The sequence below is a fragment of the Centropristis striata genome, chromosome 10 (genome assembly GCF_030273125.1).
Source record: "Centropristis striata isolate RG_2023a ecotype Rhode Island chromosome 10, C.striata_1.0, whole genome shotgun sequence".
Classification (NCBI taxonomy): Eukaryota; Metazoa; Chordata; class Actinopteri; order Perciformes; family Serranidae; genus Centropristis; species Centropristis striata.
Genome location: NC_081526.1, coordinates 13,099,019 through 13,121,263, shown reverse-complemented (window position 1 = coordinate 13,121,263; position 22,245 = coordinate 13,099,019). Strand labels below are relative to the sequence as shown.

The 22,245-nt window shown below is 40.6% G+C and overlaps 1 protein-coding gene across 1 annotated transcript in view; it reads right to left on the bottom strand.

The window, feature by feature from the left end:
- The window catches only part of col4a2 (collagen, type IV, alpha 2), a 62,368-nt gene that overhangs the window by 9,048 nt on the left and 31,075 nt on the right, over nt 1–22,245 (bottom strand). Inside the window, exons 5-38 of the mRNA XM_059342687.1 lie at nt 10,822–10,956; nt 10,678–10,722; nt 9,701–9,817; nt 9,547–9,615; nt 9,393–9,428; nt 8,680–8,733; nt 8,551–8,586; nt 8,379–8,420; nt 7,530–7,592; nt 7,383–7,427; nt 7,224–7,271; nt 7,103–7,138; nt 6,964–7,008; nt 6,407–6,470; nt 5,781–5,894; nt 5,522–5,671; nt 5,279–5,350; nt 4,491–4,642; nt 4,326–4,398; nt 4,089–4,195; nt 3,771–3,954; nt 3,342–3,386; nt 2,972–3,046; nt 2,790–2,888; nt 2,363–2,584; nt 2,064–2,225; nt 1,820–1,990; nt 1,542–1,685; nt 1,335–1,460; nt 1,068–1,249; nt 681–744; nt 504–578; nt 288–395; nt 78–185 (exon numbers count right to left, since the gene is read on the bottom strand). Coding sequence (XP_059198670.1) covers nt 78–185; nt 288–395; nt 504–578; nt 681–744; nt 1,068–1,249; nt 1,335–1,460; nt 1,542–1,685; nt 1,820–1,990; nt 2,064–2,225; nt 2,363–2,584; nt 2,790–2,888; nt 2,972–3,046; nt 3,342–3,386; nt 3,771–3,954; nt 4,089–4,195; nt 4,326–4,398; nt 4,491–4,642; nt 5,279–5,350; nt 5,522–5,671; nt 5,781–5,894; nt 6,407–6,470; nt 6,964–7,008; nt 7,103–7,138; nt 7,224–7,271; nt 7,383–7,427; nt 7,530–7,592; nt 8,379–8,420; nt 8,551–8,586; nt 8,680–8,733; nt 9,393–9,428; nt 9,547–9,615; nt 9,701–9,817; nt 10,678–10,722; nt 10,822–10,956 — 3,268 coding nt within the window. The remainder of the gene's footprint in view (nt 1–77; nt 186–287; nt 396–503; nt 579–680; nt 745–1,067; nt 1,250–1,334; nt 1,461–1,541; nt 1,686–1,819; nt 1,991–2,063; nt 2,226–2,362; nt 2,585–2,789; nt 2,889–2,971; nt 3,047–3,341; nt 3,387–3,770; nt 3,955–4,088; nt 4,196–4,325; nt 4,399–4,490; nt 4,643–5,278; nt 5,351–5,521; nt 5,672–5,780; nt 5,895–6,406; nt 6,471–6,963; nt 7,009–7,102; nt 7,139–7,223; nt 7,272–7,382; nt 7,428–7,529; nt 7,593–8,378; nt 8,421–8,550; nt 8,587–8,679; nt 8,734–9,392; nt 9,429–9,546; nt 9,616–9,700; nt 9,818–10,677; nt 10,723–10,821; nt 10,957–22,245) is intronic.

The following is a 22,245-nucleotide window of genomic DNA, read 5'->3' as shown; positions in this document are numbered from 1 at the left end:
ATTTGCATAGATCAGATGGAGGAATGTAGTGGACATCAAGTTTCGGGAAAAAGAAAGAGATGACTGTTGTCTGTTACCTTTGTTTCCTTGATAGCCAGGAAAACCTGGATGTCCGTCTCTTCCAGGAATTCCAGAAAAACCTTTTACACCTTGGTTCCCAGGAGTTCCCCTCTGCCCATCAGAGCCTGTAGGGAACAAATATTCACAAAATTTTGTACACATTTAAAGGTAATTCTGCTACAATAAGCCAGTATAAGTCCAGTATCAGATGTGAATGGGAGTCTTACCTGGGATCCCTATTATTCCTGGATCACCTGACTGTCCCTTCTTTCCTCCGATTCCACTGAAACCAGGTGTACCCCAGTCCCCTGCTTGTCCCATTAACCCTTTCTCGCCTGTACAGGAGGTAGCAAACATATTTTATCAGCCAAGAGGGAGTCTTAAATTATTATGATCAACACCAGAGAAGAAGAAACGAAAGCTGTACGAGTCACAGTTTGTACCTGGATCTCCTGGAAGACCGTGCTCTCCTCTCAGTCCGGTGGCTCCTGGAAGGTCTATGCGTGGGCCTTTCTCACCTATAATCAACATTTACTATCACTTAAAATATTTTCATCACAATCGCTTTCCAATCAGCATCTAGACCTCCATCTGTCTGTAGTTAAACTTTAAGATTGTACCTTTTACTCCCTTCCTTCCTTTGTCTCCTGATGCACCGTACGCTCCAGGACTTCCTTTAATTCCCTGAAAAGTATTGTGACATTAACATGAGAACATATCACTTTTGCATTAGATTTTCTTAACAAAAGCAATGCATTAAATTCTGCTGTGAAGTTGAGTATTGTAACATAAGGATCTATGGGAATTGACTCGCTTTTGGAGCCTCATGTGGCCAGTTGGTGAACTGCAGTTTTTGGAACTTTTGCGTTTGTTACATTTTCTAGCCTCAGGTGTTGCCCCTTGCTTCTGACATGTAAACTGAACTTCATCTGTAAAAGTGACTCTTTAAGACCTAATAATCAACATGGGCTACGTCAAGTGGATTTTCCCAGTGTGTCTCTGCTCACCCTGTTGCCTTGCATTCCCTCAAAACCAGTAATTCCTCGATTTCCAATTAGGCCTGGCATTCCTTTTATCCCCTGCAGCCCCTCTGCACCTGGATCTCCCGGGACACCTTTTACATTGCTGGGGTCTCCAGGCAGGCCGTGAACTCCCTCCTTGCCTGGCACACCGGGCATACCCTTTGTACCTGTGGAGCAGAGTCGGATGTGAGGAAGTGAGAGGGCATGAGAAGCAAAGAGTAACTGACATCAGATTGTAGTGTGGCTGCACACCTCTTGGCCCAATGAAACCTTGGATTCCATAATTTCCCTGTTCTCCCTTGGTTCCCTTCATGTCATGAATCATCTGGGCGGGGATGTGAGGCTTTTCCCCAGATGGCCCCATCAGACCACGCTCACCTGCCGGACAAAGATGGTAGGTTAAGCAGTTTATTCAAGTCTCAACAAAACATAATAGCCTTTTGTTAATAACAGCCTTACCTTTTTCTCCACCGTAACCCTTGATTCCTTTTGGGCCAAGTTGGCCCGGCACTCCAGGTTCTCCACTGAACCCACTGAAGCCTTTTGGCCCCGGATTGCCCCTGTTCCCCGCAAAACCTGACATGCCGGTAGAACCCTTGTACCCTGAGAAGAAATGAATCATCAGGCATCACAGAAGACAAACTTTTCTGACCACAAACTGCTTGAATCACAACAAAATGATAGATCTCTTAATATTTGAGGAGTAAGTTATGTAAGTAGATATCTGAGGAACAAACCTTTCATTCCTGGAAGTCCTGGGCGTCCATCTGCACCAGGCTGTCCAAGTTCACCTGATGGGCCATACTCTCCAGTAGCACCATGATCACCGTACGTCCCCGGGACGCCTTTTAATCCTATTGGACCTGGAGCGCCTGGGTCTCCTTGAGACCCCCTCTTTCCAGGGAGACCTGGTGAGCAAGATGACGTGTCAGACAAGAACATTCCTAAAAGAGAGTGTGTTGGTGTAGATGTTATTCTGACCTGGAAATCCAATACCACCGTGCGGCCCAGGTGCACCTGCTTGCCCAGGATCACCAGGAAAGCCGTACTTGCCCGCTGACCCAGGCCTCCCTTCCTCCCCCTGCAGGCCTAGAGGGCCTTTCTCACCCTTGAAGCCAATCATACCGGGCATGCCAACCCTTCCTGGTGGAACATAAGAATAAGAACATTCAAAAAAAGCTGATTCTTTCAAATGATGCCACCAATGCAATAAGGCAAAGAGAGATAAAGTGACAGGAAGGTAAATCTACCTGTTGTGTTTGAACTTAAGCCTCACTCACCTGGAAAGCCTGGATCTCCTGGATCACCAGTCTGGCCCTTTATCCCTTGAAGCCCAGGCAGCCCTGGGTCACCGGGGGATCCTGACGATGCTCCGAAGATCTCTCCATGAACACCTTTCTCACCTTGTCCCCCGTACCTACCGGGCACACCGGGCACACCAGGGTTTCCTACTGCACCTTTTACGCCAGGAACTCCCAAGTCTCCACGGGGGCCAGCAAAACCTGAATTGGAAAGATATAGGTAAAATGGGAGGAGCTGGTCGGTAGCTCTCTTTTTTCCCAACAACCGTTCATTTGATCAACTTCATACTTGGGAAGACCCAATGAGTGCAGTGCATCACAAGTACACTGTAATGTATTGAGAGGGGACCCTATTAAATGTTACAATACTACGAAATAAAGACTATCGACCAGTCAGCGTCCTCACCTGGTGGTCCAGGACGGCCACCTATTCCTCGATCTCCTGTTTCCCCCTTTTCTCCAGTTGGTCCAAATATACCCTGTGGCCCTTTCTGACCTGGATAACCTGTAATCAAATATCATCATAATTACATCATAATCACAAAATGAATCAGGGCCCAACAAACAGAACTAGTTTCTTGATGTTACCTGGGGATCCTGGTTGTCCAGGTGGTCCTGGAGGTCCAGGCAGCCCAGGAGGTCCTGGAACAGCACTGCAAGGACCTGAGAGTGAAATAAACAGTGTTTAGGTAACAATGTGGTTTCATTTATAAGTTGTTTTTGTGGAAACAACTATTTGGGTGCAAGTGATTTTAACTACTGCCCAGCGTGGATTGTTTTTCACAACATGGGTTTAACATTAAATTAGCTGGTATCTCAGTACACACACATCTAAAATTGTAAACAATTGTAAAAAAAAAATCATCATGCACACAAGTCAAATAATCCAGAGGCAAAAGCACAACAGAGTTGTTACGAAGGGAGCAATAAGGGAGCAAAATGTTATTATACCAGCTACCTGTTACATCCACCTGTCCTCCATCTCCTGTTGGACTACAGCCTCCTTTCAGTTGTAAATGAGAGAGAATGAAAGAGAGAGAGAGGCGTTCGAAACAAGAGTTACTCAAAAGCACAAGCATTATCTCAAACAAGCTTTGCTGCAGCTTGTTTAAGGGATGCAGCCCCTGCATCAAGGTCACAACAGAAGGCAAGAAAAGTCAATTAAATGGCAAAATATATAATCATCATGCTTCCTCCATTTTTAACCACAAGCTATTAATGTCCATTCCCATTTCACTGCATTTGCATTTTAAGACAGGCGCGGTCAAATTAAATTGTAGAATGAAATAAGTTAAAAATCAGTGTAAAGATGTAAAAGCATTGAAGTAGAAATATGCGACACCATATTGAGGCTGAATAAATGGTCGGATGGTCAAGCACTCCTCACCTGGGCTGCCAGGTGTTCCTGGAACTCCAGGATGGCCCCCGTAGCCCTCGTCACCTGGTAAACCACGTTGGCCCTTCAGCCCCCCAAGGACTTTACCATCTTCTCCACTTAGCCCGGGTGCACCGGGTCGACCAGGACGACCTGGGAAACCTTTGTCTCCACGTTGTCCTCTGGGACCTTCTCCCTTTTGATGTCAATCAGCACAGTCATTATAATGTAGGATATGCTTGATTTGTCACGAGAGGTTATGAACAGAAAGAGATCCCGTCACTTGTATTAGTATGTATATGAAACTGCCATTAAGACTGGTGGACTCACTGGAAGACCTGGGCCCCCAGGGGCACCGGGTGAACCATTTCGGCCTGGAACACCTAACGATCCCGGCTCGCCATCTCTCCCGTGATCCCCCGGGTCTCCAGGATATCCTGTAGTGATCATACACACACACACACACACACACACACATACAATCGGTACAGTTAACTCACTCACAGCAGAGGGGTCAGTGTCTGTTTTCTGGCCTCCTGCACCCCTAAAATAACAGGTACACTGTACCTTTCTCTTTGGCCACAGTAGTGTGGCCTTTTTGACCTTTTTGGCCCTGCACGCCGTTGAGCCCAGGAGGTCCCTGCCACACAACACAAAAATATGTGAGGAAACAGGAAAATATTTTATTGAACAAAATTAAGGAAACAATGGAGATGACTGGATTATTCTTACAGAGCGTCCGTCATCTCCTTGGGGACCTGGATCTCCTGGCTCTCCCTCCTGACCAAACTCTCCGGTCATCCCAGGATCACCGCGGGCACCAGCAGGGCCAGGGAGCCCCCGTGGGGAGTTTACAATGGAGCATAAACACTCTCCATGATCACCTAAATGTACACACCATTGCATCAACAAGTCAGCAACATAGTACAGGAAGTATTATAAAAAATAAAAGGGATAGTTAGGAATTTTTTAAATGGGTGATCAGGTAATTAACCATAGTCACGATACTACCTACACACAGCTAAGTAATGTACTGCTATGGACGGGGTAACAGCTAAACGTATTTTAACTACCTAAAAAGGCCCAACCAAAATAATTTAGTTAAAAATCAATGTAAGCATACAGTATTTTGTATTTGCACTGTTTTACCTTGTGGCCAGAAAGCCTTTTCTGACAGGTAAACTACAGCTATTACACTCTCTTCAAAGCCACCAGACTCCAACTGTAATTTTACATTGCAGAGCACAGGAGTTGCCATGATCAGTTAGTTAGTTTGTGTTATTGTGTGACTTTGGTAAGTTTGATGCCAAATACCATCTTTCGTAGGTAATAGACTTTGGATAACTGCCTCACATAAGGGCACTTCTAAAAAACACACCTATCCATTAAACTGACTCTTCATTCAGGACAATTTAGTATGAATAAGTATATCAAAAACTATTGAATTCTGTGTTTTTAACCAAAAAAATCCACCATGGCGTCTGAAATCCCCTTTAGTTTATACAGTATAATTCCAGCACCTTTTAGTCCTTTAAAGCCTGCATTGCCAGGTCTTCCTCTCCCACCAGGAAGTCCCTTGAAGTAATCCTCCCCTGGAGACGAGAAATAGAAATACAGTAAAGGTACAGACACAGAGGACATAAAATTTAAAATGAATAAAAAAGGAATGAAGATAAAAATATCTTGAACGTGTCAAAACAAATGCTCACTCACTCACTCACTCACTCACTCACACACACACACTCACTCACACACTCACTCACATGTTCCTCGGGGTCCTTGAGGGCCCATAGGTCCTGGGCGCCCATCGGCCCCTGGGGGTCCGGGGCTGACAGCAGGGCGTCCTGGTTCCCCTTGTTGGCCCTTATCTCCTGACTCCCCCTTTATACCAAAAGGCCCGAAGAAATCCAAAACTGACAGAAACAAAAGGAAAATAAAACTTTTTTTAATTTGAGGCATGATTCTAAAGACTTCAATGTTATATGTTCATAAATCTCTTTTTTAAAGCTCCAGGTTACAGACCTTGATGCTGTGAACTAGAGGCGGGCCGTCCTGGGGGTCCGGGGCTGCCTTGGTCTCCAATCGGGCCCCTCTCTCCCTGCGGACCCTGCTCACCAAGAGGACCGGCAGGACCAGCTTATCAAGGCAAAATTAAAAGAAACTATTATTAGCATCTCATGGCCATACATACATGACACTTCCTGTTAAGTGCTTTAACTCATTCTCATGCAGCTCTGTGACAGATTATATATGAAGCATTAAGAGTTTTTAACTGTCATATATACTACTAATAATACTTAGCATCACATTTGTTCAATATGTCTGCAAAATAAACAAGTTAGATTCTCCTTCTTTGAGTAAAAATTAAAATATTTTTTCAAGTGTTGCTTGTGTTCACTACCACATTTGTGACTCAGACTCTTTAATGAACTTGCAATCTCATTTTAACACTTTAATACTCTACTCTCACACGTCTGTGCGGTCTGTTGAAGTTCAATATAAAGTTCAGTAATGTCACTAATTTCCCCACAGAGTTTCACTTCATGTCAGCAACTGTTTTCTCAGAGTGCGTAAGGGGGTGGGGTTTCATCTTTATTTCTCTTTCCTCATGGCTGAATATTTGACTGTTCTTTGGTATTAACACTTACCATCAGAAGACCCGGGCCGTGAGGGGTCTGATGAAATCAGTATACCTGCTTCACCTCTTTCTCCCTGAAACACAAATTGAAGGTCAGTCTTTTGGCTGTAGTTTTGCTCATCATATGCCGGATGTGCTCACATGGTTTAACAGTGACGCATATCTTTTCTAAAAATTTTTTTTATTTTGTGCCTGTCTCATCTCTTGTTCTCCTTTTAAATGTTGACCCTTGTAGCTGAATTAAAGTTGGGAAATACATTTTTTTTGTTTTGCCATCATTTGGGCAACATTTTTATAATAATCTTTCAGCATATTATAATTAAAGTGGTCTGATAAGAGAGGAGAATTGGGCCAGTCAGGGAGAGGGTGTTAATATTGGCTAAAAATACAGATGCATGTGTAGCCCTTCAGCTCCTAAAGCCTGATTCAATAATAACTTGTGCAAAATGTTGATTATCTTTTGTTAATGGTAATTATGTAATTATTGACTACATGAAGTTGTATTTTGTTCCAGTGTGTGGGTGCATAAACACATAATCATCGATCAGGGATCAGGTGCGTTCTCACCTTAGGACCGTCTCTGCCTTTTGGTCCTATATCGCCAAAATCCCCCTAAAAGAGAGATGTTATCATTAAGTTATAAAATTATATTTAACTGAGTAATATAACAATAGTGCAACATCTGTTATTTTTCATATCAACATACCCTTGGTCCGGGACGTCCATCGACACCAGATTCACCCTAAAGCAACATGTGATATGAGTTTACCAAATAGGTAGAGGACGGTTTCTGACCAACATGTGTAGCAATGTGTGTGTGTTCTCACCCGTCCTCCAGGAAATCCCATCACACCAGTTTCCCCCTTGTTGTCAGCCTGAAATAAACCAAACATAAGAAAAATATGAGTGAGGAAGCTCAAATAGTCTGTGTTTTATGTACATGTATGTATGTATCTATGTATGATGGTTCATTAGTGATCACATACTGGTTCTCCCTGTTCTCCTTTCAGACCTGTCTCTCCACGAGGTCCCTAAAAAATAAAAGAGGAGGATATTAATGGTGCACGTGGCATTGTCTGTAACTATTTGAATCACATTTTATATTTTAGAGACTATCTTTGAACATTACAGACCGGGTAGCTCTGAGTTTGCTGATGAGTAGAGTTTCCTGGCGACCCTGGTAGTCCGATGTCCCCCTGTGGTGGAAATGCGAACAAAATTAACATCCAGATCCCAAATAATTTAATTAAAAGTCCAGTGTGTGGGATTTGGTGGCATCTAGTGGTGAGGTTGCAGATTGCAAGATTGTAGATATGAAAAGCTCAATTGAAACGAATGAAAACATAAATACAAAAACAACAATTACATTTTTGCCAATAGATCTCCCTAAATACTACATACTGGCCCTTTAAAGTAAAAGTACCAATACCACAGTTTTTTAATACTCCATTACAATCCTTTAATCAGGGAAAAGTACATACGTTTTAACTGCAAAATATACTTAAAGTATTAATGTGAAAGCACTTGTCATGCAGAAGAAATGCTTCTGTATTAGGGAGTTATGATACACAAATCTGTTTCAATTATTTTTTTGTTGTGCACTTTCAGATGATTGTGTCTCTTACTGCTAATTGTTATTTAAATGGAAGCATGTCAGAAGTTTAGAGAGAAAATATCTTTATTTTTTTAACAAGCAGAATGGTTTATCATTATGGATGTATCGTATTTTATTAGTTTTTCACATGAAAGAAAAATCTTACAAAATCTTAATTTCTAAAACTCTAGGTGTCAAATCAATGTAGTTGAGTAAAAAGTGCTATATTACCTCTGAAATGCAATGGAATAAAAGTAGCATTAAAATAATACTCAAGTACAGTCAAAACAATGAAAAACAGTATTTCAGTAAATTGCTTTTAATGCATTTACTTTTTCTGCAACTTGAATAATAAACATTTGCAATTGATTTAACAAACATCACTTACTTGGTCTCCTCTGAGTCCTTTAAGCACTTTGGTCATTGTGCCCTGTATGGACAAACAAAAAACACTTGAAGCTCCATTCATAAATTCATCTTCCTTTTAAATTACATTTATTGCAGTATAGTAAGTCAAATTTCTATTATATTACATTAAATATATATTGTTGTTGACTTACTTTTGGTCCAGGGGGACCTGGAGGCCCTGGGGGGCCCTGGAAGAAAACACAAACGAGTCCTAATTAGCAAGTTGTGCCATAATAGCTGCAAACTTTACAAAATAAAATTACACTCAAACACACACTTACCTTTGGCCCTATGACGCCATGGTTTCCCTGCCATCCTCGCGATCCTGGAGGCCCCTGAAAGAAATCAAATAAAGCTGATAGATGAGGCTGATTGCAACACTAGAAATGTAGACTTTGACTTAAAGATTTAGAAAAAAAACATCTAATTTATTTTTTGTGAAAGTGTGAAAAATGATCATGCTATAATTTTCTCTAAAGATTATTTTTTTCTTTTCTTGAAGCACCACAATACAGGCATCTCAATAAATCAGAATATCGCAGAAAAGTTTATTTATGTCAGTAATTCAATTCAAAAGGTTGAAATAACACATTTTATAGATCCATTACACACAGAATATAACATTTCATGTCTTCTTTCATATTACAAAAGACCAATTTTGTATGTTTAATATGGAAATGTTGGCCTCTGAAAAGTATGTCCATCTATATTATGCACTCAATACTTGGTTGGTGCTATTTGACTTGAACTACTGGAAATGGACTTTTCCATCATATTCTAATGTATTGAGATGCACCTATACTTCATTCAGAGGATATTTTCACAAACTTTTTGCCTTCAACAAATATTGTGCCTGGATATTGCACTAGTCTCGACTATTGAGATTAATTGTTTAGTCCTAATTTTGTCAAAATCATGTCATATATAACACACTCTGTTTGGTCGTGTCTCTATGATGAGCATACATTATTAAATAACATGAATAAAGTCTTACAATTATTCCGTTGACCCCCGGTGTGCCTGGCTCTCCCTGTGGACAGATGGTGAAAGACTCATGAAGAGAGTGATCTATTAGGCTTTGTTAAAGCTTCATCAAGTAAAAAAAAGCACATTTATGAAGCCGGGAGTTGTGAACTCCTCTTCCTCACCCTGAAGCGCTCCATGTAGACACTCAGCTCCAGAGTGTCACCCTTCTGTCCCTTCCAGCCCGCTTGTCCCTGAAAGATGAAAACAAGAAGACAGTCACTCAGGAGAACTCTACATGTTTTACAAATCACTATCCAGGTTTGGAGTTTCACTTACAGGATAACCAGGTAAACCATTTGCACCATGCCGTCCCGATATTCCTGATTCTCCATGTGTCCCGTTACAGCCATCTGCACCGGGCTTCCCCCGGGGTCCTGCCTGTCCCGGGTGTCCCTGCATAGTGACAACAATTCACAACAGTCAGAAACATCGCAGGCAGAATCAGTGCAGTGTATTGCACATTCTGTTTTTCTTTCTTTTTTTTTAACTTTATAATTTAATTTGTTTAGATTTAGTTAGTTAGTTTTTCCAAAGTGTTTTTGTGAGTTTTAGTTTAGTTTCATTTTTTCAGACTGATTTATTTAAACTTTTTATGTTTAGTTTGAGCTTTAAAGTAGTGAAAAGTTAGTTTGTTTTTGATAGGGATAGGTATAAAATCCCTGAAGTATGTAGTTACCCCCCCCCCCATAAAAAACAAAAAACAAAACAACAACAACAAACAAACAAACAAAACACAATTTTAAAGTACGTTTAGAGTTGCTCTGCTGCAATTTTTGTTATCTATATTTTTACTTCCATTTTATAAATTGAGTGCTTTTAATAAGTTCATTTTTATGTTGGCTCAATGTGAAACACTACAGTGCCTGTATTTTTTTGTTGTAATTGTAAATTTTGTTTTTGTTGTATTATTATAACATATACATAAAAAATACTGTACAGACATGGTCATAACGTGTAATGTTTCATCAGCACAGTGCCATCTCCTGGAATTTCAAGAGATTAATTTCTGTCTCAAAAAGACATTCATGCTTTCTCCTTTTTTCCAGTAGTAATATATTAAAGCTAATAAACTAAAACTGAAGTGAATAACATTTTCAGTTTTTCAACCAGGCAATATTGTTTCAGATGAGTTTGAATTGTATACCTGTTACCGTGCCAGCCTGAGTTTCCTACTGGTCTACTAACATTATTTTCACGGCTTATTTTAGTTTGATATAATAATCTGATTCATGCATACTGCTGGATAGACTTACAGGAATTCCATCGTTTCCAGAAAACCCAGGGACGCCGGTCATTCCCTGCAGAGTGACAAAACAAACAAAAATCACACATAAACAAGAGGAAAAACAAGAGTGTTGTGAATTTCAACAACAGGATAATAAAAGAAGATACTTTACCACATTTCCTTTCGGACCTATGAAGCCACTACGCCCGCGGTCACCTTTCTGCCCCATTGGTCCCTGGATGCCATGATCACCTGGTCTCCCTGAAGGCCCCTGGTGGCCCTGAGGACCGAGAGCTCCAGGACCACCCTGAGATTTGAGAGGAAGAACTTCAGCTTCAGTTCAAGGATGCAACACACCACATAAACTCTCAGCAGCTGCACAATGACTTAGAGTTTAGTGCATAATTTATCTGAATCTCTTATGAGTTTTATTTATCAATAACATCATGTGTTTGGATTAAACAATAACCTTACTGATATATTGAGTAATAAAAAAACAACTTACCTGTTGAAATAGAGAGAAGAGTAGAAAATAGGAAAAGTGTTATAAAAAACAAACAAAGCACCACAACAATGCAACATGAATTATGACAAACCATTCTTCAATAAATAAACATACTGTATTTCCCACAACCTAAATTTCTGCTTGCATTTTCAAATTTTATCACAAGGGGGAGACAAACACCTTTTTTCCACTTTTCCTAGTGAAATCTTTTCCTTCTGCACTCCCTGGTCCTTCAGAGACGAGGCCAGAATCCTTCCTTTCACTGTAATAACGCACAAATGGAACAGCCTTCCAAGTGTGCAGCTGTGCGTCATTGCGTAATTGGACGCCCTGCTTAAATTAAGCGCAGTAATTTCAAAATCATTTGAGACATGATGTGACTTTGGCATCAGCACTCTGACACATATTTGTGAAAATGGAAGAAGATGCTTTAAGGTTGAATCTCCATGATTTAGCAAAAAAAAAAAAAAAAAGTCAAGGTGGATTAAGCCTGAATATTTCACTGATCCTGGCTGAATTTGGCTGCTACTTAGTTTCATAAAAGCAGCAGAGCATAATTCACCATGGAAATGTGTTCTGTGATTTTTTAAATTACATTTTACAGTACCCTGTTTCTTCACTTGCCTTTTTTAAATCTCCTGGTTGCAAGGCTTTATGGGTACTCAGGGCGCACGAAGGATACACACATGCATCCTTGGAATTTGGGTAAAAGAAGGACTCTGTCCTTCAGAGGATCCTGGACATTGGGATGACGTAGTATCCTTCAAATTCAGCTGTTTGAGGATCCTTCCTGACTTTGGGATACAGCCCATGTCTCTACACCCATCTGCTGGTCAAACAGTGTACTTACAAGTGTCAGCTGATAGATAAAATAACGACTGCCAGACTTAGAGATATAAAAGTAAACAAGAAAAAGTAAAAGTTAACAAAGCATTATAACTAAATAAACACATGAACAAACCAAAACCTCAAGAAACCATTTTGTTTTTAGTTCTTTTCATTTTTAGGGCTGAACAAACAAACAGACACAATGAGAGATTCTTGCACACAAATGACTTAATATACTGTTGTTTTAGATATTCATATTTTAAAATCAACCCTGGATACTGTTTATAACATGCATGCTCAAATATCCTTTTCTTTATTTTCTTACATAGAACTTAAAAACCATCCAAGAATATGCCAGACGGAGCAGCGAGGAGATAAAGTTCAGGCAGATAAAGCCAGACTTTGCTGTCAAATATGTCCTTAATGAAAAATAAACCAGCCAAGCAAGCTTGAAAGGCAAAGTAAAGGGCTGTTTAAAGAGGATTTTGATTGCTGACTGTTTGAAACTGCAGACAGCCTCCGTAATCTGCAAGCTAAATATAACAATTTGATTATGATACTCAGAGTGATGAAAGAGAGAAGACAGACAAGGCAGATAGGAAGGAGGGAATAATGTGAGTCTGGAAGTTTGTTTCTGCTCTCCAAACCGTCACTCATTTTTTAAATACCTCTTTTTTAATCTCCTAATAAAGAGATAGATTTGCAATGTGTCTGCAGACTTGGCAGTGAAGTATGTGTCTGTGTGTCGCCCTCTTTACCAGAATCAACGAGAACAGCAGGATACAAACAATGACACTACAGGGAAAGGTTGTGAATATTAAGGAGCTTCAACTAGAAGTTCAAGTTGAAGAGACGCCTCACACACACACACATATATCTCAGGGTTGGAGGGATGGAAACAGAATACGAGGACAGCAATTTAACAAGGGTTGAGGGTGAAGACACCATGGGAATTGTGCGTGTTTGCATGGTCTGAGGGTTCAGGGGGTCAAAAGTGATGACCTCTGAGGTTTGGGGGTCTGACAGTGTTCCTGTGAGAACCAACAAACACAGTGATGTCATTTGTCCCCTGATAGAAATGCTTCGGGCCTGATTATATGAAGCTAGAGCCAAAGGGGTCTCAGAGGAATTAATAAAACAGCAGGGAGCCTAAACAATGTCAGACAACAATTCAAACAAGCTCACAGACAAATCAGATGCAGATAGAGATAGATAAGGCCTCAGTCGAACTCATATAACTGGTGGTTAGATGTGTGTGTGAACTGTAACCTGTGTGTGTGTGTGTGTGTGTGTGTGTGTGGTAGTCAGAGCTTTGTCTATGACAGGCTTTTTAAAACAGGAGGTGTGTGTTTTGTCTTCAGTCTTGAGTCTGCAGCTGTTGCCCACAGAGCAGACAACAGTCCTGTCACAACAACTCAAACTCTGCATGAAGAACTGGTGCTTTGTCATGCTGTGTGTGCAGTGAATATTTACATTTATAGATGAAAACTGCTAGAAGACTGGACTGATTAGTCAGTCCTGATGTGATAACATCAACGTATCTTGCACAATGGCGATGGTATCAACATACTGACTATTCTGTGATATGCAAGATGTAATTTATGATAAATCATGTCTCAACTCGGCACGGACTGAAAAAAACTAAAATGAAAATGAAAAATACTTCAATAGGCACATCACATAGTGTATTGATTCACAGCATCATAAATAACTTTTAGGGAAAGGTGGGATCATTTCCAGTTTTGCTGATATGAGCTTAACCCAGTTAGATTTTATGTGAATTGGCTACACTGGCATTTTTCATTATGAAACGTTACAGCAATTGAATAGAAGCCTTCATCAGCAGCCTGTGCGGACGCGCCAAAGAGCTAAAGCCAACTTGTATTTGCAGTGTTTTCCCACACATAGCCTGTACTTGGTCCCAGGTATTTGAATGGCTGCCAGATTATATTTGGTGACTAATTTCAGATAGATTTTTTTGTCCAGGTTTTTTTTTTTGGGTGACGTGAGATGAGAAATGGAAGAATTAGTTTAAAAAAACAAACAAAAAAAAAAACGTTCTTGTGTGTATTGCAACATGCAGATACTAATGTTAATCTCTGAGGATGTACACCACAAATCGTGGCAATAGTCATGGCTTAGAGGTGCATTACTGCCACCAAGTAGGGTAGAGTCACTACACTCTCATTATATTTCACTGGGGAAATGTTGCGGAGTCAAGTGCGACACCTGGTGGTAAAATTTGGTATACCGATCCAACCTGGTGCCATCTCCTCAATATCAAACTGGTTTGAAACGTTTTTGTGCCAGACTGCATGCAATGTTAATGAAAATTAAATAGTCAAGACAAGTCATTTGCACAGTTTACATCTGAAATCAAACTACCACCTGTTTCCTTTGCTAGAAGTCATTATCATGATCTCTGTTGTCATGGTGGGAAAAAGTCTGTCAGACACATAAAGTGAGCTGCCAATACACACTCCCTGTTGTAAATCATTCATCCTCATAAAAGCAAATTAATTAACTAATTTTCAGAAGACAAATGGTTCTGTCAAAGTAATTTTGCTATAATTCACATAGAGTAAAAACAAACAATGACAGAGGGGAGGAGTGGAGTGAGCTGGAATGGAGTGTTGTAATTCAAAAGCGGCTTTTCGTCTGCAAAGAACTGTGCGTGTGGGTATGTGTGTGTGTGTGTGTAAAAGTATGTAAGTGCATAAGAGATCCTTGTCTAGAGCACTTGCATGGTACACTATGTGCACTGGTCTTTATCTTTCTGCACGGCTTAAACAGAGAGCTGATAAATGCCAGTCTCCTTTTACAGCTGATAACAAGGGAGATGTTTTAAGTGCATACTTAAACTGCGTATGTGTGTTTGTCTGTGTATGCGTGTGTGTGTGTGTGTAAACACTCAAAAATACATCAGGAAACAATTCAGTTATTGCTGGGGCAATAAAAAGGGCATTTTTTCACAGATATACCGTCACAGGCACATAATGGCTCCCAGATACATAAATGTGGTTCTCCCATTAGGGTTTAGGTAAACACAGGGGTCCAGCCTTGGTGCACCACCACAGGGACTTGGGTTCAGACCCTGTTTGGAGAGCTTTTGGCTATAGTCCATACAATACAGTGCTTAATTGGGTGGGAAGCCAATGAGGGGTCATCTTCATATCAGCTCTGGTTAGTCAGTGTAAGGAGAAAGAAATTTGATTGGAATTTATAGAAATTTGATGGAAACACGACTACGGTTGAGCTGTTCTATTGGACTGCATTAGATCGCACAAGTGTGACTTATAAAGTGACCACTCAGCGTAATGTATAACAGGTTAATTTGACATTAGACGTACAAATCAGCTCATCATAATAACTATTTTGAACCCTTGATGCGTCTAAATTAAACTGACCCGACCCGTTTCATTCAACAGCACACTGTAATGTTCTAGTAGCACTCTAGGTGTTTATCATTTCCCTTCTCTTCTATTCTCTCCCGAGCTAAATCTCTCTCCAGTCCTCCCCACTCTTTAATTACCAGTCCTCCACAGCTTCACTTCCTCCATACCTCCATACTCCCCATTCTTATCTGCACACACGACTTCCACCCAGCATTTCCTCCCCTTCTCTCTCCAGACTCTCAAGTGCTCTCACATCCCTTTGCATCTCTTCTTGCCCTCCTTTTTTCTGCCTGTGTTCTCTCCCTTCCTGTCTCTGCTGGGCGGAGAGGGACCACATGTGAGCCTACAAATCAGCTGGCCACAGACTATGTGGGGAGAGAGATGACAGAACAGCGTTGGGGGGAAGCATAAATTGTCATCGAGACACTAAACAAAGGACAAAATAAATACGTTTGAGTTGTGATGCAGCAGGGAGTGAACATATTGTAGAACATGAGACAGAGAAATCATTCCTTTAAAATAAACTTCTGAACTGGCGTAAACAGAGAACCTGAAAATTAGATCAGAGGAAGTTGAGGGCTCTTCAGACATATCTTAAGGACACTGAACGCATCTGTTTAGAATCGTCTCTGTCTTCGAAGGCAGGTCATGACTTTACCAGATTATGTAGCTCAGGAGACACGTGCTGCTCTCTGTAACTATAGATCCTTATATTTTTCTTTCTGTCACGTTCAGCTCACGTCATACCTTCAGCCTCATGTCTCGTGAGCCTAATAATGGGATATGACGGGCCGTCAATCAGCAGTCAAATCTACTGAAGTCACAGGGGGAGAGAAGGAAATGAGACAGGCAGAGGGTAGACCAATAATCTGCAGGAGCTTCCAGGAGGTATTGTATAGCCAGGTCAAGTCATTTTCATTGACTGGAGGATTGCATCCTCTAATCTGTCTTCAATTTGGATAGGAATAAACTCAACAAATACAGTTTCAGCTTCTCTATTGTGAGGATGTGCTTTATATCATAGCAAATTGGTAATTTTACTATTTGTTGGATAAAATAAGCTACTAAAAAACTTCAACTTAGGTTTAAGTAAACCACAACAGGAATCCTTAACAATTTTGTGACATTCCCGGTGGTTTCTGCAGGTTTTGTGGACAACTTAGAAGCACATATTTGCACACAATTTCGCATAATTTTAGACCATTATTATCACCACATCTGTGTACAAAAATTAAAAAAATCCACTATAAAACAAATATTAAATAAACAACACCAAAATAGCTTAAACAAAACTTGCGAAAGAACTACACTGGACCAACTACAACCGTTAGATCTGCCGCGATAGGCCTAAGCTTCATCATGGCAGAGAAAACCCTAAAACCTAATTATTAAAGGTCCCATATTATAAAAAGTGAGACTACATGTATTTTTATTGTTACAAAGCTGGTCAAAGTGCTGTATAAATACAGTGAAAGTAAAATGATTGAAGTAATGCACACAGCATGTATTCCGGAACTGCCTACGACTTTATTAAGGTTGTGATGTTACAACTAATTTATTAGTAGAAAGTGGCATGAATGTGGTGACGCAGTCATTCCCCGGCTCCAATGAAGGTGCAGAGATGCAGAGGATGTTGACGACCCAGAAACGCTGACCAATCAGAGCAGACTGGGCTTTTTAATATTACAGCTTGTAAACATGTTAAAATAATTTCTTCAGAAGACATAATCTTCAGAGAATCAAGTTGAAGATATTCAGAGAATGATATGAACTGTAATAGTTTTTCCACTTCATAGCATTTCAGATTTCATATTAAACTGTAACAGGCTCTCCTCTGTGTGGCACTTTGTGGCATATCACATGTGATTCAGGACTACAGTGCAATGTTGATGTGAAGATGAACTGTGGTTTTCTTCTAACAGAATATCACCACGGCAACAGGAAAAACATGGCCTCACGTCTGTGTGTAAACAGACACACACACACACACACACACACACACACACACACACAGCATAAATCTCTCTGTGTATGTGTGTGCATGTGTGTGTATGTGTGTGTGTGTGTGTGTGTGTGTGTGTGTAACGGGGTTAGATTTGCTCTGGGTGTGATGTAGCATGCTCCAGACACCATCAATGATGTCACAGGAAGTTGAGCATTTCAGAAGTTAAGTGAGTTTTTCTAAATTACATAGTACTTGATTTTGAGTGGCTTTTATGTATGTATTTCATGGTTAAAATAACAGTCTGTCACTTCCCCTTATAACATACACTTAAAGTCTGAGACAAACAGGCACACTGTTGTGATAAAGATAAATAAATTAGAGGGACTAAAAGGACAGACAGACAGGTGAACAAGAAGCGTGTGTCAGGTGGAAATAACAACAGACTGAAATAACAAGATTGAACCGCAAAGGGAAGAGGAAATAAAGGGCATTAAAACAAAGAGCGGCTCTGAATGTACACAATAAATTTGTATTATTTAGGAATATTTAGATGAATAACTGTCAAAAAGCAATAAAAGAACAGCCCCTCTCACACTGGTCTGCTAACTGGTGTCTGCTTTTCATCCGATCACGTCACACCTCATTTGAGGAGAATAAACTACCGCATAAAAACACACACACACCCTGGCGAGGTGAACAAAGCAACAGAGGCAAAAGTGTGAGATGATGAGAGGCTGATAGTGAAACAAATCTCTCTTACACTTCTACACATGCACATCATACACACACAAATATATATACATATATGTATCATATGGAAGATATCAGAAAGTGTCGATACTTGATTGTTGCTATTCCTATCTCTTTTTGTGCCTGTTCCAAGGATTAACCCTTCTTTCATATATCATGTCTACCACTGACAGCAAGATGTCCCAGCTTCATCTCCTGCAGCTGCTGGAATGTGTTAGGAGGATTTTGGACAGTCTCCTCCAGTTAAAGCTGACGTGAGAGTTCAGATGAGGGGAGAGTCAATGCTCAATGGATAACAGAGGCTCAAAGCTGATTTAAACCAAACATATAAACTAAACAATACACTGAATGTTGATGTGCTGTAGAGGAGAAGTCTTTTTTTACTATAAGATTCAGAGAAGCAGGTGTGAGAAGCAGATGCAAAAACATGTCTTCTCAGTTATCAGAAGTTTTGAGCTATCCTTGTCTTCACAGTTGTCTTTGGAACTATGTCTTAAGCAAAGAGAGGTTCCAATAAAAACTCCAGTAAAAATCAGACAGTGACATCTGTGAATTTAAAGTATGAAGAAGACTTGAAGCTTGAGATAGAGATCAGAACCTTATTAGGAAAATGTTTACTGAGGTAATAACTCAAATGATAAGTGGGGTCATATTCTCATAGATTTCTTTTTTTTTGCAACCAATGGAGTCACCCCCTACTGGTCATGAGACAGAATGCAGGTTTAAGGCACTTTATATGAGTAAATTAGTGTTGTTGTTTTTTAGCCTGGCACTGTGTTAAATGATTGCGTGCTCTTTAATATAGGATTTGTACAGGCTATAATAATCTTGTAATCCTAAAAGTTTATTTTCTCCTTAACACATGCTTAAATCTGCATTATTTCCCACTAGTTGGATTCCCAAGTTGGCATATCAACATTTCCACTTCACTTCATTACTTCTGCAAGTGTCTTCATGACGTCCGACCTATATCCAGAAATCTGTGAGAAAATCCCTCCTCTTCACACCGTATAAAATGCAGCAACCATAATCCCTCTCTGTCCTCTCCGTGTATACGTGGGCGTGTTTGCATTTCTCATTCCTAAATCACAGATCTATTAAAAGTTCCCCTGTCTGACACCATAAATTTTATCTGGACCCAGACTGTCCCCTGGGGTGGACGGTTTGGGAACGACCCGCTAAGAACAGGATGGGAACACACAGCCCAGTGCGCAGACCTCTGACCTCTGAGGGGAATAAAATAAATCAATAAACAACTGGCCGGAAGCTCTCTCTGTTATTCCATCTGTCTGTCCGGAAAAACTGGGACATATTTTACACAAGAGATGGAAAGAGTCACTGATTGAAACATTAATCTACAGACAAAGAATATCAACATAGATAAGAGATATGATAAAGCACATTAGGATATGGATGTACCAGCTTGGATTAAAAATGTTCTGTCGTCTACTTGGTGTCTTGTCATGTTGAAGATATTTTGGTCCACAACTGATATTCAACTCTTCATTTACTCTCCTGCAAAGAATGTTAATACCTAAAATCTCACATGGCTTGCCCTCCTAGTGGTTGTATATACTGTTTCTCCTCAGAAATAACACTGGAGTCTAAACAGAAAGTGTTGCTGCTATGCAGTGTGAACATCATCCTCTGACATCATCAGTGTGGGACAGGTCACATACTTCCACAGAAACATCTACAGGCCAGAGCGGGTGCACCAACATTCACACAACACTCACTCATCTAAACTGTAAAGTCATGGTTAAAGCATGTGGTGTTGAGGAAGGTGGATAAATTAACTAACTGTTTGTCAGAAGGCAGAAGTGTTCCTGAATGACCCAAAAGGTGGTGGGAAAGCTGCAGCCATAAGTCTTTATCTGTGAGGAGAATCAGGTGTGGACGTTGTCTGAAGTTGTTGCTCACCACAGGAAATTGACCGTGACTAGACAACACTCTGTTTGGTTTAGGTGAAGGGTGACATCTTGTTTGAGTGTGTAGTAGGCCTACAGTAGGGACAAAAACAACTGAATCTCTTTCCTTTCTTTAATTTGTCAGACGATTTCAGTGTCGGCTCTTGCCAGCAGAAGTTCTTGAATCTTGCGGTCTCTCAAGTAAGACATTTTTGTTTTGTTTTTTGTCTAAATGAGCTCCTTCTTCAACCTAATTTTTTTGTTTTACATGGTGTTGCGCCAGCTGCATGATAGAAATGTCATCTACACACCAACTCATACGCTGTGAATCCTCCAGAGAACAACGGGTTCTTTTCACACGTGGGCTCAATTGGCTAATTGGCCTATTATCAAAAGCCACGGTGGTGTTTGAAAAGTGTTATTTGTGTGCATAACTGTTTATTGTTTGCTGATTCTTTGGTCTGTAGTTGTAGTGATGTTAATTTTAGTTCCTTTAAGTTTGTAAGTAGTTGTGCAGCATTCAGTTTCTCTCACGATTTGTGCTTCTATAAATTGAGATAGATAGTGCAGATAAATTGCGGTAAGAACCATATTATCTTTGCAGTCTATCGCCAGTGTCTACTTAATAATGGATTGGTTGACGTGACCAATCACCAATGTGTGTTACCGCCCCCTTGTGGTCAGGTATACAAATTCCACAAAAACGTACATTTGCACTCTCACATACAGCTCTTCCGTTTAATTTCTAGATAAGTTCAGGGTTGCATGTGTGAAACAGACAATAAAAACTTGATATTTGAAGAAAAAAACAAAACGGTTTTCTTCCCTTGAAGTCATTGATGGTACAGAACCTATTTGTACAAACCAAAAGCTTGCCAAATGAATTTAAATTCTCACACCTGACCAATCACTTAAAAGTTACAAAATTTGTCGGATGCAGCTTTCCCGATTCCAGTGGCAGGAAAAGTGTGAAGAGAAATGGTTTCATTCACCCAACAGGCACTTTGTTTGAAATATTATTCACTCATCAGCAGCCTTTCAGCAGCTCTGATCTGCTTCCTGCATACGATGGAGGAAATGAGAGGAAGAATTGATCAAGCAAATAAGGGAAGAACGAAGAGAATGAATGAAGGAAGTAAAGTTGTAAAGAACAAATGAAGGAAGGAAAGGTGGTGTGAAAAAGGAAGTAGAGGGGGAGATGTTAAAGAATGATTTAAGAAGGGAAGAAAGGAATAAAATGAAAAAGGAAGTTAAGAAGGAATGATGTATCAAAGAAGAAGAGAGGAGAAGAAGAAATGAAGGAAAGTAGAAAAGAAAGAAAGAAGGAATAAAGAAATGAGGCCAAGAATGCAAATTACAGCACGTAAACACTAAATGACTCCCACCATCAGGCTCAGACACTTTGGTGGACTTGGTCCCCCTGCTCTGCGACCCAGCTCACGTGTTTTTCTTGGATACATTTTTCTTGGACTCATTTCCTGAAGATCTACATCCTCTTTCTACATGATGCCCTGGGGGGAAATGGGGCTTAGCTCCCCTGGAGGGGTTGGCGGGGGATCAGGGGTCAGGGGAGAGGCTTCGGGGGCTCCGCTTGGAGGACGAAGAGGGTCCACAACTGCATGCCCTGAGGAGGACTCAGGCAGAACAAATAAACATCTGTAGATGATGTTTAGATATCTATTAGCGTGTGTTTAGATCTCTTGGCTCAACGTCAGGGGGGTCAGCTTCTCTGAAACCCCGGCTGGAAGAACATGTCCTACTTCTGAAAATCCTCGGTGGCTCAGAGTGGATATGAAATGATATGCTGAGAGGAAAAGCAACAAGGCCAGCTGTCTACAGGTGGAACTGCGACATTTGAAAAACAGCATCTAGTGAAGAATTACCCGTGAGAAAATGCTTTGTTGCTGTGGAGACAAAACCTCCAGCCAGATTTGTAAAAACATCATCACAATAATAAGTTCCTCTGACTCATTCACTTAAAATTCCTCATGTGCAAAGAGAGAGGGACGAAAACAGATGACACGCAGACAAACATCGGCCATTTCTTGTCACTTGCGTCGTTTCTCATCGACGTCTGCTGCTCTTTGTTTAGAGTGCTTTGGCTGCTTCTAGACCAGTTTATGTTAGAATTAATGTGTTTAGACTCTGAGCTAATTTCTGCATGCACATGTCACTTTACCGAGCACGTGCACACACATGTGCCAGCAATCTGACAGCGTCCAGACCAGAGAGAGAGCTCAGCTAATGACTAGTGGTTGGACTGAAG